This window comes from Heterocephalus glaber, unplaced genomic scaffold (assembly GCF_053883595.1).
Source record: "Heterocephalus glaber isolate CG9 unplaced genomic scaffold, H.glaber_assembly_v1.0 deba00000738, whole genome shotgun sequence".
Classification (NCBI taxonomy): Eukaryota; Metazoa; Chordata; class Mammalia; order Rodentia; family Bathyergidae; genus Heterocephalus; species Heterocephalus glaber.
The window spans coordinates 4,698,885-4,726,322 of record NW_028258161.1 but is presented as its reverse complement, the minus strand read 5'-3'; the positions used below and the strand labels follow the sequence as shown (position 1 = coordinate 4,726,322).

The 27,438-nt window shown below is 46.6% G+C and overlaps 2 protein-coding genes across 16 annotated transcripts in view; one reads left to right on the top strand and one right to left on the bottom strand.

Moving 5' to 3' along the window:
• Positions 1-793, top strand: part of Nme7 (NME/NM23 family member 7) — a 192,535-nt gene extending 191,742 nt beyond the window's left edge. For all 15 annotated transcript variants that reach the window (XR_015449514.1, XR_015449522.1, XR_015449516.1 and 12 more), the window contains one exon: positions 109-793. Coding sequence is in view for 6 of the 15 variants with exons in the window: in XM_087206893.1 (XP_087063019.1) it covers positions 109-141 (33 nt within the window). In the remaining 9 variants the exon portion in view is untranslated. The remainder of the gene's footprint in view (positions 1-108) is intronic.
• Positions 210-24,285, bottom strand: Atp1b1 (ATPase Na+/K+ transporting subunit beta 1). Its single transcript, XM_087206897.1, has 6 exons — positions 23,814-24,285; positions 19,854-19,982; positions 7,970-8,125; positions 5,998-6,182; positions 2,661-2,750; positions 210-1,625 (listed from the first exon to the last, which is right to left on the bottom strand). The coding sequence occupies exons 1-6, from the start codon at positions 23,908-23,910 to the stop codon at positions 1,362-1,364; spliced, it is 921 nt and encodes a 306-aa protein (XP_087063023.1). The 5' UTR covers positions 23,911-24,285; the 3' UTR covers positions 210-1,361.
• Between the last annotated feature and the right edge of the window lie 3,153 nt (positions 24,286-27,438).

The following is a 27,438-nucleotide window of genomic DNA, read 5'->3' as shown; positions in this document are numbered from 1 at the left end:
TCTTTTGAACTACGTCTTCTCTTTGGGAAGGGATGTGCTTGGTTGCCCGGTGGCCAGTGTGAAGCAGCTCTTGCTCTGTGAGCTAATGAAATCATGTTTCTCTTTCAGGTTCAGTACTTCTTCAAGATCTTGGATAACTAGCAGTATTATTAAGTAAAGAAGTCACAGACTGGGGCATTTAGACAAGAATGAATCACGGACATGAGGAATGTGTTCATTCTTTTATTGTCCATTGTTTTAACCTGACTGATACAAGATCAACAAGAGCACTGTACTCCTGGCAATTATTACATATGTTAGAACATGGATTTGCACTGTAGACAACATTTAACACCAGTCTATGGGGTACTGCATTGCTTTTTATAAAGTTCAAAATAAAGATTTATTTTCAAACAAGTGACTTTGGTTTATTTCATACATTACACTTTTTCTTGCAGAAAAAATAAAATTGTACAACTGCATAAATATAAAATTCTTCCACCATGAAAATGGTTAAAACATTCATAAAGACACAGCACCAGCGTGTGATGCCTCCAGAGAAAGGAAAAAAGGAAAAGAAAATGTACAAAGCAAACTAATTAGCCCTGTCACTAAGCAAAGTGACAGGTGGAGCCAGATCTCAGACACACTGGAGGACCAGGGAAGAGATGTCCAGACAGCCTTCAGTACAAAGCACAACACAATCCATCCCCTTTTTTGTGTTTTTCTGTAGTGTCACTTAAAATTTAAAGGGCAGTTCCCCCATGACAGCCCACCCCCCAAGCCCCAGGAGAAAAAAAAGTAATACCTAACATCACAGGGAAAGACTATGGAGTGTGTTAAAAATGTTCATTGATGGGCCATTATCTTTGAAAGAGCCAAACAAAAGAAACAAAAAGAAAAAAAAAAAGAAAAAAAGTACCATGCCAGTTTTATTCCCATTGAATATTTACACCTTGGACAGCAAACCTTGCTCACATAAAGTAGAAAACAGATATGATAAAACATGGCTTGAAAAATGACCGGAGTATGCACCTATAGTACTGTACACTAAATAAAATACACAAGGCAGCAATACTTAGGGGCCGGAAACACTGCTTACTACAAGTCAGTTATGGAATCATAATTTACAGTAAAAATGGGCACGTCCCAAGGCTCAATTTTTATTTTTTCTTTTGTCATTTACAGTAGAATAAATATTTTGTTGCTATTGCTACACTTTAAATTTACATTCTAACCTATTAAATGCAGAAAGCTAGTGTAAAGCATATAGATTAAGTGTAGGTCCCATACGTATGACAGTTTGTTCAAGACTAGTAGGTTTTTGTTTTTGTAATTTTTTAACTTATTAAATGGCTAGTGGGGAGGATTTGTGCTTGTGATCAGCTCTTAACTTCAATTTTTACATCAAAGCGTCCCTGAAAACGGTCTTTCTCACTGTACCCAATGTTCTCACCGTACGCCTTACACTCAATGCGAACTTCAGTGTCCAAGGTGAGGTTGGTGAACTGTACGGCCAGCAGGGGCTGCAGATACTTGGGCTGCAGGAGTTTGCCATAGTAGGGATAATACTGCAGAGGAAAACCAGCGTATCCGCCCATTCCAAAGTATTCCACAGTTCCAATTTTATCCTTATCTTCGTCTCGCTAAAACCCAGAGGGAAATGCAGTATTAATGGCTCATGTACATACAAGACACAACCCCACGGAGCATCTGCAGGCTACTGCTGGAGGAAACAAAGCCACCTCGACACACCTCGCTCAGACTTGCTCTTCAGCCAGTGCTGGAAGACCCTGGTAGGAATCTGATGCCATAGGAAGAACATATATCCAGACTAGTCCCAGCAGCCTTGAGAAATGGTCACAGAAGGGGGCTATTTTCATTGTGCAAACATGGATACTGAGACAAAGGTCAAATGAACGTTTCTCTAAGCTAACCAGCCGCCTTTGAGGCAAGGCTGACAAGTGAAAGAACTCCCAGCGCTGACCAATCCCAGCACTACCACCTCCACATATCCCTATTCACCTTTCAGGTCTTACATAGTTTCTTTTTTGTTGTCAGCATAAAGTGGCAGTGGGGATTCCCTTTTATTCTGCCTTTTCTCTCTGAAGAACCATCATCAGCTATCTGCTTTTAGAGCTAGGCTGAAAACATCTTGTTACCTTAACCTTTCAGTATTTTTTTTTTAGTACTGGGTAGTGAACTCGGGTCCTTGTGCTTGCACACCAAGTGGCGAAACCACTGAGCTAAATCCCTGGCCCTCTTCCAGTATTTTTTAAAAGAAAGCCATATCAAAAATTTTTATGTGACATCATAAAAAAAAAGCTGCCCCCAATTTTCTAACAAACCCTGTGGGCTAGGCACAAGCACTTCTGTGGATTAGTTCATCTCTCAGTTCTAGTCCAATGGATTAAAATTCAGATACAGCAAGAATAAAACTGCCTATCAGTTTCTTATAGCAATGGAGACATTGATAGGCAGTTTTATTCTTGCTGTATCTTTCTGTCCTTTTAAGAAGTTTCACCCAGTATGGTTACAACTTAACCTTCTGAGACTCATGCCCAAAAGCAACGTTTCTTGTTTGCTATACTACAATTTTACCCCTATCTTAAAACAATGCATTCATTCCCTCTTTCCCCATCCCACTTTCCCACTCACCCTCAGCAGCCCTGTGTCCTTACCTTGCCAGTGCACTGAACAGGCAGAACGTACGGGTTGTACCTCGCCCCGCTGTAAGTCTCCATAGACTCCAAGGTCTCATTCTTGGGAGGCTACAATAGAACCCACCGTGGTCAGTGAGATGTACATCATTGTTTTAAAAAAAAACATTGATCATGGTAAGTCAACCGAAATAATAAAACACATCAGGATAGCAAAATGAATGACTCCCTTAGCCAGTCTAGGAAAAACCCATTTGCGAGTTAGGTGAAGGAAAGCAAGTGCCCAGGTTTGTGAGCACGACTAAGCTGTGGTGCAGCCCAGTACTCTGTGGAACTTCTCATGGGAACCCATGATGAAGACTTACTCAAGGACAACGAGAAATGAGACCCAACAATAATGCTCATTGTTTGCTAAAATCACAATGATGACACGGGAAAGCGACTGATACTTGGGCTTCCCTTCTGAGCCGGTGATAAATAATGCCATCCTTTTCCCTCAAGAATGCCTTCTGCAAGGTGGCTTTCCTTCTCATTTTTCATCTCCGGGCAGGGAGCGGGACTGCTGCCATCTGAGGAGTGTTTCTTTCTAACTCTGTTCAGAAAAGTTGAACATTTAAAGCAGGTAAAAATGGCATTCCTTAAAAGAAAGGATGAGCCCATTAAAGGATCCAAAGAATAGTCTGAAAACTAACTGCTGTCCTGAAATATTCAGAGCTACCCTTCCTCCGCCACTGGCTCAAATCTACCACAGAAGTGGAGAACAGCCACTTGCTCATGTCAACATGACACACGAGCCTTCACAGCAGATGTAACATACCCTCGGTCTGAGTCTGATAAAATGGACAGCTCCTCACTCACATCAGTAAGGAATTCGCATTTTGCTGTACTACTCTATTTTGGAAAAGAAGAAAATGATTATCTAGAGCGGACTCTTTTGGAAGGGAAAATGCTTAGTGATCAAGGAAGACACAGGATCTGTCCTCAAGATGAGGACATAGGCACATGTGAGATGCTAGGGTACGTGCCAATGCCAAAAGAGCTGGCACTTTGGGTGAGAGTGACAAATGAGAAGTGGCAAGTGATAACCAAGTGGAGACCAAATACAAGAGGAAAAAAAAAAGAAAGGTTGAATTCTTCACTTAACAGAATATCCAGATGTGGGAAGAGGGTCTGTGAGGTACAAACATCACTGAATGACTAAGATGAGGAGTATCGAAGGCAAGGGACTCAAAAGAGCAGAGCTGAGCTTTAGTCTTCCTTCAGCCGTGCCACACCAATTCCTTTTCTTCCAAAATAGCTGACTGACCTTAGTGGAATGTTCCCTAGCAATATGAATATCAGATATAAGGACAGTATAATGGTTCTCACCATTTTTCTTCCATTATAGTCTAGTCTAAGTGGAAAGAAAATTACAGTTGTGTGGAGAAGTACACTAATTTCTGCAGGAGATCCAGCCAGCCAGCTAGTCATCCTTTACTCAGCCATTTTCGCCTCTGGAGGCAATAAAGACACTTTGATGCATCCTTAATAAAAGTTCTCATCTCTACCTTGGTTTTCTTTTGAAAGTATTATTCATGAGTTACAAGCATTGTAGAAACAAATTACTAGCATTTAGTAGAAAACTAGTGAACAGAAGAGCCAGATTTCCAAAAGGAAATGATTTCTGGGTAACTTTGGCTTCACAACTTTAAACCCGAGAGCAATGTGTACACAGTATATGAGATTTCTGACATTTAGTCTTACAAGTAGATCAAGTGTAGAATTTAGCCATTTTTACTTCTGCAGAGTTTTGAATCAGTCCAGAATTGCATGTAGATAGCTTTTATTTTTGTGCATTTAAAAATCCCATCTAGGAAATAACTACAAAGTAAACATGAAAGGAAATAGAAATTATTTTTTCATGAATATTTTGATACACATTTCATCAAGCTAATTGATCCACTAATTTCGTACACTGGTTATAATCAATATTTAATTCAAAGAGAGGGAACCATTCATTTTATTTATAGGCTTTTAAAAGTTCCATCCTTTACAAATTATCAAAGTCAGGGCAACGAAAATTATATTTTTATCATGGACAAAATATTCAACTCCTGAGCCATAAGGTTGAACAGAATTAGAATATTTTCTTTAGAATTTCACAAATAGGCAAATGAAAACTTATCACAGAATGCTTGTATTTTATTTTCTCTCTCTGGAACATCAACACCAGTATATTGCTGGCAGTTAGTATATTAAAAATAAAGTATATTTTCACTACCAAAAAAAAATGAAATGAGTTTGTTCATATCTCAGCGCACTGCAGAAAATCCCTGTCAGAATTAGAAACTACTTGTGACAACAATGCTCACGTGGTGATTGGGGAAAAACCTGCTGGCAGAAGCATGCTTAAAGGAAAAGAACATGATCTGGGGACGATGAAACAGTCACTTTCATAAAAGCAGAGAAAACACCAATACTTTTTTCTTCTCTTAATGAATACATCCTTACAAAATGAGAAAATGAGCAGTTGCAATTTGAATTTCCCAGTCATCTTGGGTAACAAGATCACTTTTAAACTGCAAAAAGGGCCAGGGATTTAGCTCAGTGGTTTCGCTGCCTGCTGCGCAAGTGCAAGGACCCAAGTTCGATCCCCGGTACCAAAAAATAAAATAAAATAAAATAAAAAATAAACTGCAAAAAGCCAGCAGCGTGGTTATCAAAGTTCAGCTTAGATGTTAAATTTCTGTTTTGTGCAATAAAATCATCATTCAGAACAAGCATTTTTTTCTCAGATTACCAGCTAATAGTTGTAATATACCTGCCTGGCTCCAAGAGGCCCAAAACCAGAATATGGCTGGACATCCAGATTTTCTTTTGAACCCAGGACTGCATAAGCTAGGTGAGTCCAATCCAGGAGATTTTTAACTTTAAAAATATCCTTTTCTGTTTTTACTTTCAGAGTTTCCATGCTGTAGAAATGTTACCTGGGTGTTAGCAGAAGTATTAAGAACAGGACCATAAGGCTCATTTTAAAATTTGGCTTTGCCACTCAGAATTTCTGTAACTTTAGAAAATGAGAATAATAAGGGCTGGAGATTTAGCTCAGTGGTTCCACCACAAGGTCCTGAGTTCGATTCCCAGTACAAAAAAAAAAAGAAAATGAGAATAATACCCTAAACTCTAGGAATTTCAGGTTAAATACAAGAAGTTTGGTGTTAGTCTACTGATTGGGCTTCAAAACGGACACTTAATATACTTTAAAGCTTCCTTATATTGTCTTCTCAAGCTTCCTTATATTGTCTTCTCATATCAGTTAAGTACTTCATCCGAAATGTGAATGGCTCCTCTGAACCCTGTCACTGGAAACATGACTTGCCTTTGGTTTGAAGCCCAGAACTCGGTTGAGCTTTATGATGATGCAGGGTTTGCCTTCTTTGTAGCCATAACTTTCATCCTGTATTCCAGAGCAGTTTCCCAGCCAGTCGAGCCTGAACCTGCAGACCTTTCGCTCACCCCGTTCATGGTTAAAGTCTCCTCGTTCTTTGTGTTTACTGGGCACAGCTAAAAATACAAACAACATTTTCATATTGTACCGTTACTTCCCTAAGCACCACTGAGAAAGGAAAAGGAAGAGGAACTTTGTTCCTTGTCACAATTTTCTACTCTGAAACGGGGCTCCATGTACTACACACTAAAGCAAGGATTTCAGCTGTCTCTCATATCTTTACCGAGGATGAAAAAGCTAAAGCTTCACAGTACCTGAACCTAATAATGCACATGTGGTCTCTGGCAATATTCTTCTTCCTCTAAATAACAATTACTCAGCTATTTAGAAGACTGAAGGGAAACTGGACCAACACACTTCACAAGCAGCACTGTTTATACAGGTCAACACTAGCTTAGCTCAGTAACAGGGAAATCATAATTAGAACACAAATTAAAAAGCTCATCAATAGTTTTTGAACTAGAAGTTTTTTGGTTAGAATTTCCTATAGTTATGACCCTAATGCATGTTAAACAGTAAAAGAGGGAATAGAACCTGTTTTTTTTTTTCCCACTTCAACTGCAATTCAAAGTTTTTTTTTTCCACTTGCAAATTTGCCTTTGAAAGCTGCAGGTTCTTGTTTTAAGCACTTACTGAGCTGAGAAATTTTATTTTAGCATTTTTAATTCATACATCATATAAAAGCCAGAAAAAGACTAAATGAATATAGAATTCAAAGTTAAAATATAACATTCTGCAGGAAAATGATGCAAGTATTTAAATATCTATTTCTGATAATAGTATTAACATTTATAATTTATTATAATTATTATTTTAACATGTATTTTTTCAAAGTTTACTATTATCCCCTCAAATGGTAAAATGCTTCACAATTTAATCCTCCTGTGAGGTTATTCACTCTTGTTATCATTTGGGCTTTTTAAATTACTGCCAGGTAAGATGAAAATCTTGTTTAAATTCTATGAGAAAAATTAACAGTGAAAACATTTTCTTTTTTTTTTTTTTGGTACCGGGGATCAAACTCGGGACCTTGTGCTTATGAGGCAGGCGGCGGCACCACTGAGCTAAATCCCCGGCCCTGAAAACATTTTCTTTAAATTTCTGTATCTTTCCAAAATGACTTAAAAATGGCAATTCAATATTATGACCAAACTCTAGTCTTCCATATAAAGAACAGCTGGATGTTCTTTATGGAGAACAGATGTATCACCTACATCTCAGATCTTTTTTTTTTTTGGTAGATATAGAACGTATCTGGGAAATTCATTCTCCAGGTAACAGAGGAGGAAATGTATTCATGTCAGTTACTTAATAATGCATACAACCCAGGGCCTCACACATACTAGGTAGGTGTACTACCATGGAGCTAGCCCCAGACCTATCCTTTATCTTTCATAACCCATCTCCTTATCCATAATGCTCAGCTGCATAAGTCAGGGCCAGATAGGACCTATAATGTAAAATATGCCAGACTGTAACTCCTGCTCCAGTAACACCAGTGTGGTGTCGCTAATTACACCAGAGTCATCAGAGGAAGAAAGGGACCCGTGCACTCCATGGCAGGGAGAGATTTTAAGACGAGGATTTGGAAATAGGCAGTTGTACTTCTCCATGAGTGTAAGAAATAAAACTCTACCTGTGGTCTGGGTCTACACAGTGTCTAAGAGTATTTTTAAAGTGTAACACCTTTTTAAAAAAAAAGTATCTTCTTAATATGGCCAGAGTTCAATCTTTCAATTATTTCAGAAATATCTCTCAATTGTTAAATAACAAGTAGAAATGGGAAATAAGAATTAGTGAAAAAGAAAAAGTAGCCACAGACATCAACAATGAGTCTACTTACTGCCACAATCTTCGAAAATCATGTCATCCTTCTGGGCCGTTTCTTTGTACTTCTCCAGGAACCTAACTATGTTCAGCACATAGGACTCATAGCTCTTGGGATCAGCAGGACGAAAGGAAATTTCAGTCTTTTGGATCTGAGGAACCTGCGTTAATCCTAGGCAGGGGAAAAGGTTAGGAAGACATAAGTCATTAGTGGGATGTCAACTACAATTATTTGAAAGCAGACTTTTCCTGTATGAAACATATACTTTGCTTACCCCACCTGACCTAAAGACATGGGCTCAATGCTTACCACCCTAATCAAATCATTCTGTGACATTTAGATTAAACACCTAAGTAGGACAATGCCTGGCTATCACACACGATTCAACTTCTTTCCCTCATGGCAGGCATCACCTCCATTTCATGAATAAAAACATTACTTGCAATGAAAGGCTAAGTACTTGGCCCAAGGTTGCAGAGCAGGTGGTGGAACCCGAATTCTAACTCTAATCCATGTACGCAGTTTCCCAAAGCCTTTTATTTTTCTAGTATCTTCGTGTGCACAGATGCACTGCTAGTTAGCAACACGTACAGGTGGCTCTCCCCCGTGACATGTAATCTGTGGGCACAGAAGTCCTCCTGTATAGTCCAGGTCAGTAGATTTATAACCATGCCAAATACACTCAAGACATTTCTTTAGCCCTTATAACCTCAGGTCTATCTTTGAGCCTAAACTGGACAGCTTGAGATACAGTTTGAAATACCACTTCAAAAGTCTGAGCAAGTATGTGTGCTATGAGTTTTCACTTTGTAAACTGAGTCTTTAGTATCTAAATGGACATTTGGACAAAACTACACAGCATTTCCTGGAGCAATTTGGTGGGAGAGTCAATCACAACTGCATTCTTAGACTGCCAGATAAAATACAAGATGACCCACGCAACATCAACATCAGACAAGGAATAATTTCTTAGTAGGGATGTACTGCTACCAAAAACTTCATTGTTTATGTGAAATTCAACCAGGCATCCTGTTATTTTTATTTGCTACATCTGGCAACCTAGTTCAAACCCTACCCAAATCTGCTCACTATGTTGGGCCCAGAAAATGACTGGCTCGTCATAAACTCCTGATTAGTAGTTACAAGGCATTATCTAAAAATATAATGAATGTTTAAATTTTGAAAAATGATTACAGTAAAAGACATAATGCCATTAATTCCCCTCATTTCACACCCCCTTATCCTACCACTCTTGCCACTTTCTGAAGCAGTTCTGGAAGTCCTCTTCCATGAGTGTCTTTAGTTGAGCTGCTGTAGCTGCCTCAATGTCCTGAATCGACTCAAAATGTTTATTTTTCATGGTCATTTTCACTCTAGGGAAGAGCCAGAAATCTCACTGTGCCACCTCTGGTGAATAAGGTGAATGAGGATACATCGTGATGTTTTTGTTTGACAGAAATTGCCCTACACATTTTGAATTGATTCAGGACATAAAGGCAGCCATGAAAAGACCCTCAGGCAAAAGGACTTCCAGAAGTGCTTCAGAAACTGGCATGAATGATGGGATGGCAATATGTCTTTCACTGTCATAAAACATGCTGCAGTTTCCCCCACCCTTTATGTGCCCTGGTCTCCCCACCAGCAGCACTCTTGCCTATGGGCTGCCCACAGGAAGCCTCACAGCCCTGCCAGGCCTCATCATCTCCCAGGATGCCACCAGAGGCTCTCTCCTGCAAGCATGCTGAGATCGCTAAGTGCCTGTGGTTTAGAACCACTGCTCTCAGGACCTCAAATCCAAGAGTGGAAAAAATGTGACACAGATATGACATCAATCACATGATTGGAGGGGAAGAGGTAACCAGAGTACAGTGCATAGTCAACAGGACTATTTGGTGGGCTTGCGAACCATACTGAGTGGGAGATGGACTACATGGCTGGCGTTTTTTTCTAGTGATTGAAGACAGCCCTGAGCTTCCAACGTGATTAAATATTAAAGTGGGCTCTATGAGCAAGCTTTTCCAAGGTCACAGTATCCCAGAGAAATGGAAGGGACAGAGATGAAGACAAGGAAGCTGTAAGTGAAAGAGTGGGGCACAGAACCACCCAAGGCAAAGACTTTAGGAGTGACGTCAAGAATCATTTCAAAGAGGGAGCTAGGCCTGGTAGTGCACACCTATAATCCCCGCACTCAGGAGGCTGGGCCAGGTTCAAGGCCAGGCTGGGCTACAGACTGAATTACAGGCCAGGCTGAACTAACAGTGAGAACCTGTCTCAAAAGACCAAAAAGGAATCATCTCAGAAAAACATGAAGTGGAACTTGAGGAATAGGGGGAAGAAAAGCTGTCAACTGTTATGGAAATCAGTCTAAGGAGAAGTGGCACATAAAAACCCCTTCAGTTTAACATAAACAAAGGTTAGCACATTTTACAAAGTTCACAAAGAATGGAAAATTGTTCCTAGGTCTATAGCAATTTAAATATATCCTGAATGATCTTTCTCCATGTTAAGTTCAAAAACTGGGCATTACGATCATGTATAATGCAAAGAAACAATGTAGTAAAAATGATAAGTATCTGGAGAAATAAGCTCCCCTGAAGATTGCACTGGTAAACCAGGATACCCCTGAAATGCACAAGGCAGCAGGAGCAGCCACTGGTCATTCCTGGCTGAAACTGTAAATAAGACACTTAAGTCAAGGTGACCTGCCTGGCCCTGTGCACAGTACAGGGCTCACAGCCCAGAGCCCGGGCTCACTAAATAAACTCAGAACAGAGGCTGCCTAGAAGAACCCTAGAGTCAGGAGGAAGAATAGAACCTTGAGTGGAGTCCTGCTCAAGAGGCCACTGAAAAAGGCAGGGATGACAAATGCTCTGCACCTGTCGGGCAGGAACGGACGGAGAGAAGCCCTCTACATGCAGGGTTAAAGAGAAAGAGAAGAGCAGCAGACAGCTAAGAGAGCAAATAAGGAAGGAGACTAAATGTCAGAAACCACGGAGCAGCTTCACCAGCTGACTATGAGCTATCAGAGCAGGACCGATGAGAACACTAGCTGTGGGCCATCAGTGGCTGATAAACCAAACTATTAACAAGATATGGGGAGCCCAGTGTGACATATGGAGGGTCTGAAAGACTTCTTTCCATTGAAAAGAGGAAAGCAACCCTAAAAGGTCACTCTGAGAGCTCAGGATTCACTGCAAAGTGAGTGTCGCCTGGCCCCTCTGGCTGCTTGTGCGTGCTCTCTTCGGGGCCACTAAGGGTGCCATTTCTTTGAAGTGTGGATGAGGAATAGTGATGCTGCTTATCAGATGCTTCCAGGCAGCAAAGGAGAGCAGAGTGAAGGCGGGATTATTGGGTGGGCTTCTGTTCCCTCAGATACCAGGGAAGCAACAAACATCAGCTTCTCTGGCTCATCTCTGCAGTACTTTTCTGGAGCCCGGCAGGCAGTGACGCCAAGCTCTCAGCTTTCCTTCTAGTGGCACCTGTCACCAGTCACCTGGGGTCAGATTTGTGGGAAGGGCAGGGGTTACTGTTACATGCAGGGCTGCCACTGACCCAGACGGAGGGATTCAGGGTAGCACCCTGGGTCTTGTGTCTCTCTAGACAAGGCTAAGGAATAATGAAATAAATGAGCTAATGAGATCACACTGATTTCTACCCCAAAGCCCAAATCCTTCACAGCTCCTGAGAGAAGCCCAGCTGAGTCCATATGTCACCATGGCAGAGATGCTGAGGACGCCAACAGTCCTAGTCCTGACTTTATTCCAATGAGCAGCAAATAAAGCACAGGATCTTCGGCTCCTGTGACCTTCCCTGCCAGATAAAGCCTGGGCCAAAATCTCCCTTGGCCTTTCCATTCTGAGGGGTACAGAAGGTTGGCAGAGGGTGTCGAGCCGCTCAGCCAGGCTTGCTCTGTTCTGCAGGCTGACATCGTCGTCTGCAGTCTCTGAGGGTCCTAAAAGGTGCCTTAGTGGCTACCCTTTTAAGATACCCAACCGCCGATCCAAAGGTTGTTTCACAAGGCTGTGAATGATTTGGGCTTAGGCTGCACACTGTGCTCTGCAGATACTCAGGGGAGCACACGCATCCACGGCAGGTACGGAAGATGTCTAGGAGGCCACCGGCTGGGGGCCGCTGCCACTCTGGTCTGCTCTTCTGCTGTCCTCCCTTATGGACCCCAAAGGTCTCTCTACCTGACATCCAGCATCTCTGCCCCTGGCCTTTTCCTCCTCCAGGCGGGATGGCCTGTGACTTTCTCCTCCCGGAAGCTACAGAGATCAGCCCCCCTGACCTGGCCTGGCCTGTTCGGGACCGTCTTGACTGGGAGAGATCACTGATCTTTTCCAAAATCAGGAAACTCTCTCCCATGCAAAGGAATTTCTCTATAGCAATTAGATACTCACATGAGGCAAGTGAAAGAGCCTTGAAATGAGGCCTGAACCCTGTACATCACTTACGGTACTTTTATCAGACCACAGGCAAGAAGGAATAGAAAGGGATAGGACTGGACTTGACAACTTTATTATTTCGAATCCACATTCAAATTCCTCAACTCTGATACTCCCCCAGGGTTCCCCAAGTCCCACCTTGTGGGCTGGCATTCTCATCAGCTGTTCACACACTAAACTGGATACACTGGGCTCCTCCTCCCCTACTCCCCACTCCTTAAAGTTGCTAGTAATACCCTGGAACAGGGGTGAGCTTTGTGTGCAATGGTAACTCTTAGAGGCCAAAGATAGCAGAACACCCAATCACTTGTGGTTTCAAATTATATTCCAGGAAACAAATCTAACCTTTTGCCTCACCAGTCTTCTGAACTTGAGTTTATATAAACCAGGCCCAGTTTTATACAGCCTTCCTCTTAGAGGACCATTTGCCTTAAACTACACATCATTATGTAATAAATTCACCTGCAAGGATTGTTAACAGTCATTTAGATTATTTATGTTTGTTTGTTTAATACCGGATCTCACTGCATTGTGCAGCCTGCTCTTGAACTCCTCCCATTTCATCCTCTGGAGTAGGCAGGACTGTAGGCATGTGCTGCCATCCCGGCCACTGAAATTGTAATGTTTCGTTTTCAACTTTATGTAAGATTTGAGTTCAAGAAAAAAAAGCTTCTGGTTTCACACTTGCTTTCTGGAGACAAGCAACTGTCTTTCCTCAATGTCCCTAGTTCCTGAGAAACAAGTACAGAAAACACCTCCCATGCTTTAGTCAGTGTTTACTTCAGGAGAGGAAACAAATAAGCAAAAGAGTGAGGGAAAGACAGAAGAGACTTTTTATTAGTAAGTATTTTCTTTCCAATTAGCAAGTTTATAATTTCTCATCAACTTGGGAGTTGGAAGTATTTAAACTAGTGTGCAGCCATTTCAACTTTGCAGCTGTAACTCAAATGAATCCCAAAGCACAGCTGCTTGTACCTGTCATTTAATGCAGCTGATGAATCACTAGCCCAATACACTAAATAGGTGTGATTTTCCATAGGAACTTCCAAGAGGCACCCATCTGACTAAGGAGGGTACTTTGGTTTCACTAAAGTAAAACTTAGATGTATCCAGGCACACATACTACACCCTCGTCACACAGCCCCTACGCATCCCAGGCAAAGTGGTTTCCCATTATTAAAACAATCAGGGACGGGGATATGACTTAAATCTCTCTCACACACACACACACCCATCTGCCCTTTAAATTCTACTCTGTATACACTACTTCTTGATTTTGTTTCTTATTTTCTTTTTGGTACTGAGACTCAAACTTAGGACCCTGCGCTTGTGAGGCAGGCAGGCAGCGGCACCACTGAGCTAAATCCCTGGCCCTGTTTCTTATTTTCATTTTACAGTACATCTGTGGGTTAGTATCAACTCACCTAACAAAATAACAAAACAGAAAATACAGGAAGAAGATGCCTTTGTGTTTTCTGGAAACAACTTGCTTCTGACCCACCCCTTCTGCTCAGGATTGGCCAGTGACTCCTGATAATTAACGTCCCTGGCTTCAGGCAGGGTGATGCCTACACCCTCTCAGAAGCTTGGATTGTTAAGGAATTGCACAACTGCCTCTTCAGCCTAGTTAGGTATCTTTCCTCCTTCCTAAGCCAAAGGCCCTTCACCACGTATGGAATCATAGTGGACCCTTGACTTATGAACTTGATTGGTTCCTGAGAGCTGGTTGTAACTCAAGTTGGTTGTAAGTCAATACAGCTGAGATCTGGATGTTTACCTAGGCACGTGCTATAGATAACAGGAGGCAGATGAATCTTCCGTTAACCTAATCAACCCAAGTTGTTTGTATGCCAGGCCGGTTGTAACTCGAGGGTCCACTGTACCTTTTATCATCAGACCCTTCCTTATAGTCACATATTTATCTTCAGGAGAGAAGAGGAAGAACTACTTCATTTGGATGAATGGCCTTTAAAGCACATACAATTTGACAGGGACATTATGTGTGACATACTGTATAGCTCATGTGTTTGTCCCTGATATAAAGGGAAAATACAGGCAGATAAATCCTAGTATTTTACAACAATGCCTTTTGTTCAAGGTAAACCAAGAACACACCGTATTTGTCTTGTCTAGATACAAACAGTAACACTTGAGCCGGGGGTTTAGCTCAGTGGTTCCACTGCCTGCCCTGCAAGCGCAAGGACCCAAGTTCGATCCCAGGTACCAAAAAAAAAACAACACTTGCGAAGTTACTAAGGTCCTGAAATAAAAGTGTGAGGCTAATGCTCTTTCTACTGCCACCCTCCGAGCTACAGGCCTGTCCTTGGTTGAGCCACCCCACCCCCGAGTCATTCTCATGAGTCTGTTACCTGGTCCTATTTAGAGGTCTCTGCTCCGCTTGTTATCTCCAAATGTGTGCATGGAGTGAGACCCACATTCATGCAGCTCCAACACCTTTATTTTTTTTCGGAGGGTCTCACTATGCAGCCCAGGCTGGGCTTAATTGCCAATCCTCCTGCCTCAGCCTCCCAGATGCTAGGATGGCTGGTGTGTACTACCATGCCTGCTTTCTAGGACAGAATTTAAGTTATTCATTCAGCTTCCTGCATACCCAATAGGTGACTTACGAGTTGCATCCTTGTCTTTAAAAAGAATGAAACAGCTACATGGGTAGCTGTGTTGTGGAAGCCAGAATTCCCCACCCTAGGCCTTTTCCAAACCACAGGCCAGACAGCAGCTTCTGGAAACCAAAACTGGCACCAGTGCTAGCTCATCCGCAACCTCAAACTCTGGGAAGAGGTTAGCAGGACCCAGCTGAAGGCAGGAGAGGGACAAAGAGTTTGTCACTGAGATTACCCATCAGTGGGTTCTAACAGGAGGCCGCAGAAAAACACCTCAGTAGTACTTTGAAATAATCTCCCTTTCCAAACCTGGGAGAGAAATGGAAATATAATGAAGTTTAGGGGAAAAGGGAGCTTTTCTGAGACTGCCGTAAAATGACTTCTCAGGGATCTTACTTAATGGGCTGAGATTCCTGGCTTGAACCCTCAGGCGCTTAGAGATTAGGTCTTTCCCTTTCAGGAGTACTGAAACTGAAAGGAGCCGTGGTGCCAGTGTGGGCTGCCGGTCTCGGTCCGGGCTGCTACCCTGCCCTGACTCTGGTTACCACTGTGCCAGGTGTATGACCCTTCTGCAGTGAGATCTGTCCCCACTGAGCCATCGGTAAGAGCGAAACAGAAAGCCACCCACAACCGACAAGGCACAGTGGGGACACCTCACCCGTTTAGCAGGAAGCAGCCAGTGGGAGTCCTCCGCCCGGGTCAGACAGTCACCTTCCGTTCCCTACAGTTGCTGAGTGAGTCCTAGTGGGTGGAGGGGGGGTGACAACAGACAGGAGGAGGCCAGGACTCCACTGCCAGGCAGCGCTGGGGCCTGATGAAAGCAGAGTGCGCCTGGTTCGGGGAGAGAAGTGAGCGAGGCGTGTGCGCCTGCCCAGCCCTCCTCGCCCGGGTCCAGCTGCAGGGACAGATGGACAGAGGCTGCTGCCCACCACGGCAGACTTCTGAGAGAGGCCTCCTCTGGGTGACAGCCTGACAGCTGCCAATGGTACGGGTCCTCGGGGGAGGGACTGTAGGACAAATACTATGCTAGTCCGTCACTTGAAATTCTTTTCCAATGTGGTTCCTAACCAGCCTTTCCCAAGCACTTTGCATGGAGAGCTAAGGTTTTATTGATGCCGTATCCCTGCTGCATTATCCAAAGCTCAGTCTGAAATTTTGGCGTTCAAAATGAAGAGACTGCTACTTTTAGGGGAAGGGTAGGGCTAGAAATAACAGAGGTTGCTTTCAACAGCTACCCTTAGTGAATAAGTGTCGCCATGAAGTAGTTTTTGCCTTAAACATTTATCACCTCACTTAATCATCATGGGGAATTAACTCCCATTTCATAGATGAGAAAACTGAGGCTTGGTGTGGATCACTGAAGGGTGGGCGGAAACCACATCCAAAGCCAAAGTCCTTCCTTTTCCTTCTCAGGTCGACTTGACCCCGAACCGGTATGTAATGGGGCCCAGGGGCTCAGGAGCTGCTTCCATATTTAGGTGAGGCAACATGAAACTGCCAACGATCAACCTTTGTGAGCTATGAAAATAGCACTTTTTCCTTTTATTTATTTATTTAGGTTTTTTGAGATAAGGTCTCATTGTGCAATTTAGGCTGGCCTCAAGCTCGTGGCGATCCTCCTGCCTCAGCCTGCCGAGAAATTGGAGTTTAATGTATCTGAACTTAGTATTTCAGCTGAGTCTGTCGCCTTACGCCTTGTTCTTCTAACATCACATGGCAACAACACCTTATAAGGAACATTACACGCACCAATGCCACCAGGCACAGGGTCAAGAAACTGTGTTATCCATTTTTTTTCCAATTTCCCTTCCATTTTGCAGTTCAGTCCTCTCCTTGACTTTCATGTTTGGCCTATCCCCTTATCCAGAGCACTACTACAGACCTCAGACCCAACTGCTCCACCCAACTGCCACTGTCTCACCTGACCATGTTCATGAGGAAGAGACCGAATGGGGAGAGGACACTCAGAACCCAGTGGCCAGTTTGCATTCACGCCTCAGAATCACCAGACAACAGCTTACGGTAAGCTCTGTTATCCTTAAATGATACAGGCTTTCACACTTACTAGCTGCATCTGAAGTACAATATTTTTCCCCCAGCACTGGAGCTGGAACCCAGGGCCTTTGACACTGAGCTACATCCTCAGCCCTTTCTTAAGCTATGAGGCAGGGTCTTACTAACTTGCTAAATTTCCCAAGACTCAAACTTCCCATCCTCCTGCCTCAGCTTTCCAAGGATTACAGGAATGTACCACCAAGCCCAGGTCAATTTTCTGTCATTAACCATTATAAAAAAAGGAGGATTAGAGACAGTAAAGTGAAGTCAAAAACTTGTCAAGATTTTCTTCCATGCATTTGTTCAGTGCACACACTTCAGGAACTGGTCCTATCTCTCCAGAATATGAACTCTGAACATCAGCTCTGAAAGATGCCAAGGCAGGGAGGGTCCAGTAGGATTCCTTAGGCCCTCAGGGACCATCCAAAGGCTGTGCTTCTCGGCGGCCAGCACTCGGCCAGCACTCACTCACCTAGCAGAAGGTTACCATCATGGTCAAATGAATGTCACAGCACTTGATAGAGGCACAGGAAAAACCTGACAGGGAGGGGGTCTAGGATCTCAGGATAATGCAACGGATAAGGAAAAGAAAGACAGGGACATCACCAAGACAGTACTCAGAGGAGACAACAGGGGACTGAAGACTTCTCCTGTGACTCAGACCAAAGGACAGGAGTGCATATTTCCAAGATGAGCCACTAGCATTCCTTTGGAGAAGTGAGGGTTTGTCAGGTCAGTCCAACTGCTGAGAGCACACTAAATATAGGTACTAAGAACATGTCTTTTGAGAAGGGGGGCTGGAAGGAAGGGGGTGTGGAAAGCACAGGGCACCCCGATGGTTAAGGCAAGGTCATCTGCAAATTCTCACTTTCAGAGCTGGGCCCTTGGGCCATTTATTTTCAGAGGAGAAATTTCCCTTTCATTGGAGTATGGAGAAAATCTGTTACTTTATTAAAAGGCCAAATCTCCAAAGTTTATAGGGTAAAGGACCATTTGTTTTAAATCTGGGAAATGAAAGAAAATGTTTGACTTTACAGTCACCTCTGGCTTTGAGTGAAAGAATTATAAATAAAACATCAGGATGGAAGAATAACTTTTAGGTGCCAAAACAAAAACAAAAGATCAATACTACATTTCTACTACTATTAAGCTTCCGAAAAAATTCTAATAGAAAAGGACATGAAAAGACAAACTATGCTTTATTGTCACAGAAGCCCAAGTGAAACATGTTTGCTTAAGGTCCTAACTTTCTCTGCACAATCAGAATCCTTGCTTCAACGCCCACTCCCCCCAGACCCACTCTCCTGGGGGACACAGCTGCTGGAAACTGGTTTATGAAGCAAGCTTGAGTCATTTTATATACTTACATGTCTCATTTTTCCACTTCCTACCTAAACTTACTGGGCAACATCTGGGGTTTTTCTTACAGTTTAAAACTATTTGACTTAGTAATGTTGCCACCTCCACCTTCTGAAGACTTTCGTCTTTCCCACAGGCAGTGGCGCTTGGCCATGCACATGGTTTCAAGACTGTCCCCCATGTATAGCTGTCATTAAACTAGTGCCACAGGGGAAACAGAGCAGGATCGAGTCACTGGCACCCTCCCCCCAGCGGCAACCTCAAGGTCATCTGAAGAGGGGAATCTGGAGGTTATGCAACACTTCCCCTCTCTAGATCCTCCAGACAATTTTTACAAGAGTCAGATGGTAAATTCATGTTTACTGCTGTCCCTGTCACCGCAGGGACAATGGCAGTGGGCCTTCCACACATCATGTGACTGGTGTGGACACCCAAATCACAGCAGAAGACTCCTGTGGAAGTTTACATTTTCCTCTTTTGGGGAAGTGGGTCACTAAGGATTAAACCCAGGGCCTTCACACTGAGCTATATGCCTAGCCCCTTTTTTAATTTTTTATTTTGAGACAGGGTCTTGCTAAGTCACTAAGTTGCCCAGTTTAGGCTCAAACTTGTGATCGTCCTGCCTCAGCCTTCCAGAGTGCTGGGATTATGGGCCTGCACCGCCTGCATGACCATATGGGCCTGGTGGTAGTGTGCGTTTTCTATGATAATCATTGTGTTCTCGTAAGTTTTTAGAGCTAACAGAAACAGTTAAAACTGCAAAGAGGGTTCCCAAAGCCAGTAAACGGGGCTCGTTAAACAAACAGATATAAATACTGAGAAGTACAGTGACTTTGTTCGAGGTCAAACTGCAAATCAATAGCAGGTGGGAGAGTGGACCCCTGCAGTCCAGCTCCCCTCCCTGCACGAAGCTGGCCTGTCGAAGAGCTTCTAGTCATCCCTAAAAATAAGTCAACCTTTTAAAACGGGAACCAAGCTGTCTTTGCTACAAGATTCATCTACATCTAGTTAGCCCCTCAAGAGAGAGAGATGTGGGGGTGGGAGCTGGCAAGGCCCCACAGTGATCCCACTAACCGGGCCTTGGGGGCCCTAGGGCCAGGGACGCTGGGGACACGAAGGCCTCAGAGCCACTGTGCTGGGTCACAGAGCCAGTGAGAGGCAAAAAGGGGCAAGGACTAGCCTGTCACCCTCCCTCCAGAGCTGTGTAAATACGACATCTCCAACCCCAGGAGCTCCGCCTGCAATGTGGGTAGGAGACCCGGCTGCAGCCGAGATAAGTTCCTGTTTTTCTTTTCCATGCTGGGTTGTAAACTACATTACAGAAAAATTTCCAAAGGTGTTTATTTTCCCCTCTCATTGAAAAAGGGACGTGCATTCCTTCAACCTTTGGAGGAACAAACCCTGTTTCTCAGGATTTACCTGGCGGGGCCACCCGGTCCTGGTAGGTGGGCTTCAGTTCACTGATGGTCAGCAGCATCACCTGGATGGTTCCGATGAAGATGCCAGCCAGGCAGCCATAAAAGATCACGTAGAACAGGAGGATCTTAACTACGAGGAGAACACAGGCACAGGCGTGATAGGGTCACGTGCACACACACCATCCACCCTTCCCGAGGAACAGGCTTCTCCAGCGAGGCCCTCCACAGTGTCCTGAGGCAACAGTGACGAGGAGAGTGAACCTCAGTCTTGTTTAGAGCTTGGAGGTGGGAAAAGGTTCAAATACAACCAAGATTCTGTTGGAAATAAATTTGTTCCCTAAAAAAATAAATACATAAAGATCACCGGAAAAATCTAAAGCCATGTTTGAGTGCTTATGCAATACATTTAAAATATGACAGGGTCCCTTGGAGACGTATTTTCTTTGTTTGCTTATCCCCTGACACAAACTACTGCAAGCCAGCCTCTGTTGCTCCTCCATTTGCTCAAGTGCTTGAGAGTTTTTATACCAGGATGGGTGAGAAAGCAATGAATGCAGAGAAACTGCTCTCCTCTCTACTACCACTCCACTTTTAATGTGTAGACTGGCTGAACGTGTCTTCATTTTCATGGGGAAGGGGTACATGAAGAAAACAAAGAAAGGAAATCCTACATAAGACTGGCCCACACATTTCTCCTTTCACCTCCTGATTGGCACCAGAGTCATGACTGACAGGACAGAGGATGAAGTAGCTGAAAGTGGGGGAAAAAAAAAAGTTGGTAGACTGAAATGGGCTATGAGTTACCGGTTTACCAGGATTCTCGCCCAGATTAGCCGGGGTAACAGGCGGTACCAGGCACTGCCTGGCAGTCCTGTGGGCCAAACAACTCGATGTGAATGCAAAAGTGGAACATGCCAAACGGTAAGGTATGGGCGCAGAGGGAAGACTGCCCCAAGGAGACTTCGGTCACCTCCAAAGGGTCCACATCTCAGGTATTCAGCACCAAGGGCCGCAGGGCAAAACCACAGAACAAAAAAGTATTACTGCAAAGAAAGTAGACTACTGCGGGGGGGGGGGGGGGGGCACAGGATTGTGGGAATTCACCAGACACACAGCAGCCCACTTGCCAATCAGGAACAGCCCCGGACAATCACGCTGTAGAGTTGTTAAAAACAAGCAAAACACATAAAAGCCACCGCAAACATGATTAAGAATAATCCCTTTTCTCCTCTATTAAAGAACAAAGAAAAGGGCAAAGGCAAAAGGGAAGACAAGGAAGACTGAAAGGCTGCATAACGCAGAGCTACAGAGCTGCCCCGCTGGAGGACAAGGGTTAAGTGCTGCATTCTGTAACCAGGCAGCAGTAGGCAAATGGCAAGGCTGTGACGTCAAGAGATCTGGAAAATTTTTCCAGTGAATGCCCTGAAGAGGTGCAAGAGTTGGTACAACACAGTTAGGCAGAGAGCTCCCCGCAGTCCCGATTCGCAGTCTCTTCCTTCCCAATGTCCTCTTGGTGTGCTTAGCTTAAATCACATTTCCTTCTTCTAATAACTCCAACATTTCTATACACATTCCTTGGACTCCAAATGCCTACTTCTAACAACACAGGAACCTCATCATTGAGGCTACCGTTTAAAATACCAGTAGAGCAATGGAAAAAATAAGTCATTTTGCAAACACACAGATTAAACTCAAGAATGCACAGCCTTTCCACTCTGCCCACCGGACACCCTAGGAGAAGGGAGGAATTTTCCCCTACAAGATGTTACTGAGCAGCATCGCCCGGTTACTCTGTGAGGTCACCTGGTTGTGAGTGTGGCGGGCCTATGAGTGGGCTCTCTCAGTCACAGGCCAGCTGGGGCTGTTCCAAAAAAAAAGAAAAAAAGCTGGGGGATAAGTTGCACTGACTACCTGGGTGGCACCATGGAGGGGCGGGTAAACTTCAGAGGCATTTTCCCTTTGAAGCAATTTTTCTTTCCTTTGTAGAGAACAAGTACTATAGAGATTTTCAGTTAGGAAAAAACTGTACCCTTCAAAAGGTCACAGGCAGAAAAAAAGATATCTGGGCCCAGTTATAAACACAAAATACCACCAATGCCTGTATTAACTTGATAAAAACGTAGAAAGCACAAAGTGATTTGTATGTTGTGATTTCTCCACCAGGTGACAGGCTCGAGTCTCCTGCATCCATCTTGGTTTAAGAAAAAAATCTACCTATAAGCAAAACTGAGCCAAGGGCATTTTGCCCTCATCCCAAGGGCATCCATGTTGGGCCCAGAGATGGAAAAGGGGCATTTTATACCTATGAGACAGCCATTGTTGCCACTTCCTCTGCCTAAGAAAGGCTCTGTCATTCCTCACATTGCCAGGAAGGAGCAGACATGTTAGCACAAAACAAAAACCTGCATTTTTAGTTCAGCACCTGCACCTTGGAAAATGGAAGGAAAGAAGAGACATCTGCATTCATAAATCAGCCTGTTGGTACCTTGCTGGATGGGACATCAAGAAGGTGCTGCTTCATTAAATCAAGGCTTAAAGAACGAGCTGTCCACACTGCCTTACCCTCTAAAGCAAATATTATCTTAAGAAGAAGCATGGACTTGGAATGAGGAAAGAAATATATTTATGATAGGAAAAACACTAGAGGGAAAATTACACAATGCGTCTGGGGTTCATTCAGCCGATGGCCCGGAGACCTGGTGCACCCGGAGACCTGGAGCAGGGACAGAAACCACCAGGGACAGAAGCCCCAGCTGACGGGGTGGGAGGCCCTGTTCCGCAGTGCACCTCTGGGCCTCACTCAGGTTCCAAGGAGTTGCTAGGCAGTGGCCCTAGCCGGGAGCTTTTTCACCGTGGACACCTCACAATCCTTCAGATTTTCCCTTCTATATGCCTGAGACACTAGGATCATAACCCCACTGAAGACCAGTCTCCCCCAAATAAAATGAAAGACGAAATAAAAAGCCATTACTCTAACAAACCCTATTCCCCATGGCTCAGGGATACCTGTGCCTCCCAGTAACACCAACGAGGCTTCACCTTGACTAACCTTGACGTATGATGCATTATTAACCCTTTACTTTTCAGTCTTGAGGGGCTGCATTTTTTTTTCCTTACAAAAACCATATATTCCAGCTTCTTCCATTTCAAAATGTCAGCCAAGCACTATTTCCCTGACTCATTCTTCTACTGATTCCAACAGATCCTCACAAATAGGAACAGCGCAGCGGCCCCTTTTCAGGGTTCCCTTAGCGACTGCGGTGATGGTGATGATGATGATGATGATATTGGAGAAGAAGAGGGCAGCGATGCAGCATCGGGGAGGGAGTTCCCTCCCTCCTTTCTGCAGTCACGACTCATAGATTTGCCTACAACTCTGCCCTTCAGAATGACCTTTAAAAAAAGGCATCCTTCCGGCGTAGGGAGGCAAAAACCAGTAAGGTATCTAATTTTCAATGGAGTTGAGGAGTCCATCCAACGAAGCAACAGGCTGCAAAATCTCCGAAGACTAGCTGTTTCTGCATTCGTGCCGTGCACAATATTTATTACACTAACCCTTGACTCATCAAACCAAGCTACTGAGCTGCTGCACCTGTCCATGGGGACCTTGAAAACAATCGAACTTGGCCATGTTTCCGGCCATGGCTCAGGCTCGGGCTCATGAGTCCGGTCTGGGAGCTTGCCGGGCCATTTCTGGGCTGTGATGCCATGGCCATAAACCACAAGAAAGATGCTCAGGCACACGGCCTCGTCTGCATTCCACCCAACCTCCGGGGCTTCCCTCGCAGCTCCAAACCTGGGGCTTGAAGGAACCTGGGAGGTGGCCACAGGGAGACAGACCCGGGGTCCCGGAGCCTGAGTTTTCCCGGGAGGGAAGGGCTCCGATGCCCACATTGAGACGAGACCGTAGCTCTGCACACAGCCTGGGGACCCGACCCGACCCGACCCGACCCGGACTTACACCAGCTGCCGCCGGTCCGGCCCAGGAACTCCTTCTTCTCCGAGTTCCAGATGAACTTCTTCCAGCTGCCCTCCTCCTTGGCTTTCCCGCGGGCCATGGTGACGGTCGGCAGCCGCAGAGGCAGACGCCCAGCTCCGGCGTCCCTGGCGGGGTCTCCGCAGGCTCACGCCGCGCTGCGGTGCCCGATGCCCGAGTGCGCGACGCGCGCGCCGGCCGGGGCGGGACCGGGGCGGGACCGGGCCGCGCCGACTGCAGGGTACGCCACGCACGCTCTCGCCCGCGGGGCTGGGGTCTCGCGGAGCCGCCGCTGGGGACGCGCGCGGAATCCCCGCCTCCTGCGGCCTCGGCGGGGACGGGCGAGGGGCGAGGGGCGAGGGCCGAGGGGCGAGGGGCAAGAGACGGTCTGCGGGACGAAGGGAGCAGGGGGCTGCAAGCAAGGTACGCGCGCGCACTGGCCAGGAGCTTAGAAGGTGGTTGAGGGCGCACACCCCACCTCTACATATACCGCGCCTCCGCCGCGGGCCCCGCCCACCGGCTGCACGCTGGCCAATCGCCGAAGGGGGCGGGGCCTGGTTCCCCCAGGGGGCGGGCGCGGGGCCAGCACAAAGGCGCCTGGAGCTGGCGAGAGGGCAGCGGAGAGCGAGCGCGGGCGGCGGGAGGAACAGCGGGGGCGGGGACGTGGGACAACCTGCCGCCCGCCTGCCCTCGCACCTCCCCCTGGCCCTGGCCGCAGACCCACCCCTCAGCCCGGCTGGGGCAAGGTCACCCCGGGCCCGGCAGCTCCGCACCTGCCGCCCCACCCCCGCAGTTCCGGCCCACCCTCTGGGTCCAGGCCCGCCGGGCCGGCTGTAGCTGGGAGCCAGGGCTCCGGGGTGGCCGCACCCAGAGTCGTTTTAGCGGAACCGGCTGTGGCCTAGGCCAGTGTGGGCCCGGGACGGTGTCTGCCGCGCTAGGGCGCCGGCACTCCCCTGGCCGGTCGGTGGTGGCCCGCGTGCTCCTGGCTACATGGAAAGGACCGGCCTCAGACAGAGGGTTTCTTCAACGCGGAGATGCTGCTCAGGCCACTCTGTACCCAAGGTCAACCCTGAGGTCAACCCTGCAGGCCTAAGACAAGCCTGACCGGATGCGGAGTGAGCGCTGTGGAGGTCCACGTGCAGGACCCGGGCCACCAAGGGTTCCAGAGCGTGAGGGGAGCGGCAGGCCGTCGAGGACAACCGAGAGCCGTGTGTTGCGACGAGAAGCCACCCCTGCTTTGCCCCTGCAGTGTGTAGGTTGGAAAAGCCCTGAGTCGGTGGAAGACCGCGGGAGAAGGCTGCCCCTGCAGAAAGAAGGCCTATGGCCCCTGCGGGCTGGAGTCGCCTCTTGGAGGAGTTTCTCGCAGGGTGGACGTATTTGTTGGGTGCCCACAAATGCAAGACGGAAGTCCGCGCGCCAGAATCAGCCCCACCAAGGGGCGGGGGTGGGGGCGCAAAGAAAGAAGAGAACGAGGTGGCTGAAGATGTGGTTCTCTTCCTGAGCCAACCCTGTTCTTCCCACCCAACCTTCATCTCTCTCTCTCCTCTCTTTCGCCTCCCCTCCCCCGAAGAAGCATGTGGTAAAGCAAGGCACACGCGGAGAGGCTCACAGTTACAGAGTTCTAATTAGAACTCTTTTTTTCTGAAAAAAGAAGTGGCCTACCTTAGCTCTCCAGGGTATGGCAAATCCCAAGTAGATGGAGGCTATGGCTGGCAAAGATCAGCGTTCTCAAGTCCTTGACCTACTGTCTTCCCCTGGCCGACAGCTCCCCCTCAAATTACAGTCTTCTAGCTTTGCTCTTTGTCCCTCACTGCTTGTGAACTGTCCCGGGGTTTTGATGAAGCCCCGGAGGGTCCTGCCTGCTGAGTCAGTTCAGCATTTCGTTCAACCCCTGAGGTTCCTGGCTGATCCCCTCTTTGCATCCCAATCTGCCCTTTCTGCTGGAGAACGCTCTCCAGCCCAGGGGTCACCACACCCTCCACCCGCCTAGCCTGCCAGACTGCCTGGAAAGGACTCACCCTGCCAGCCCCTCCGCACCTAGCTCAGCCTGGGGACAGTAGAACAGACCCATTCTTATTCCCAGCTTCGATACTGGCCCACAGTGTGACCTTGGGCAAGTCACTTGTTGCCTCCTGGGTTGTAAAATCGAAGTGAAATATTGCAGCAAGGATTCCGTGGGGGTGGGGTGGGGTGGGGTGGGAAATCTTTAAGCACAGTGCGGGGTGCCTGGCGTGTGCTGTTAAGTAGCTGGTTTAATCATAATCCACTACTGTATTTCCTCATGACCTTGTCTAACTTCGGGGCAGTGGCTCTGACTTTACCACCTTCCCACTCTGCCACAGCCCCTGCCAGGACTTTGCATTCCCATCAGGCCCTGGAAGGTCACCCTGACAAATGCCCCACCCTCTAGGCCACCTTTCCCCTTGCTTCCAAACCTGCTTCCTGCTCCGTGACCTCCTCTAACTCAAGTACTGAACAAGTACAGTACATAGTGTCCCTTCAGGTTGGACTGGGCGGGCCGTGTCCCTAGCCCCTCCTGTGCAGGTGCTGTAGCAGCAGGGTGAGAACAAAACGAGTGTGGTTTGTGACCGGGCGCAAGGCAGTGCACGCCTTGGGGAGCCAAGAGAGCTCCTCCACACAGCCCGGAGAAGGAGCACAGGGCCTCATCGCAGGAGGAAAGTCTTAGTGCGGCGTAAAGGCGGGTGGGGGTGGGGTGGGGTGGGCTGTGATTTTTCCTCCTTTTCTCTTGGCAGCTAGGGAAGAGAGATGGTTCTGGAGTCCTGTGATTGGTTCTGCCCTAGGCTAATGCTGCGTGGGTGGATAGAGGAGCAGAGAGCAGGAAGCACCAGGGTTGGCAATGGGTCTGGCCCTCTGAGGTTCCAAGGAGGAAGCAGCCAAATGCTATTGGGATCCAGGCAGAATCCTGAGGGCAGAGGTGGGAGAGTCCAGAGGTGAAAGCAGGATGGGGCAGCCCTAATTGTAGCAAGGTGGCCAGGCAGAAGCCGAGACAGGACAGAGCAACCGACAGCAGTGAGAGCCTGGTGCTGGACACCAGAGGCTGAACAGGAGGTGGCTGCAGGAGAGCGTGCCGCTTGGCCAGCTGCACAGGGGACAATCAGAGCTGCAGAGCAGAACCCCTCCAGTGGTTGGCTGCCTGTGCCCTCGGCTGCCCGCTGAACCCCCCTGCCAACATAATGCAGTCCTCTCTGCAGAGGCTGAGAAGGGCCAGGCTGCCAATCCCTCGTCCACTCGCGTGCTCACACAAGGCGGGTTCCTTCCCGGCCAGCCCCAGGGTATTTTTAAGTACAGAGTGGAGGGGATGAGGGGACGTGTTGCATGGTGACTCATCCTGGCGGCGGGGACTGGCAGTGCAGAGTGAATGGCTGGGTGGCAGGCTGTGTTTGCAGTAGGAAGCAGGCAGAGCCCACTGTTCCACAGGAGGGCTCGCCTGGGGCTGCGACTGGTCCCCACAGTGGGGCTTCTGCCTGATGCCCCGGGGGGCCGGCCGAGTGCCCTCACTCACATGTCCCAAAGGGCACCACTCTGTGCTTCTTAATGGACCCCTTGAGCTTAATAAAAATCAAGTCATTCTCCAGAATGGTTCCGGTTT

Excerpts from the sequence above, each read along its gene's own strand:
- Atp1b1 (XM_087206897.1), bottom strand. The coding sequence starts at position 23,910 with ATGGCCCGCGGGAAAGCCAAGGAGGAGGGCAGCTGGAAGAAGTTCATC. Across the intron at positions 8,126-19,853 it reads GGACCGGGTGGCCCCGCCAG|GATTAACGCAGGTTCCTCAG; the intron begins GTAAATCCTGAG and ends TCCCCTGCCTAG. Across the intron at positions 1,626-2,660 it reads CTGTTCAGTGCACTGGCAAG|CGAGACGAAGATAAGGATAA; the intron begins GTAAGGACACAG and ends TCTGGGTTTTAG.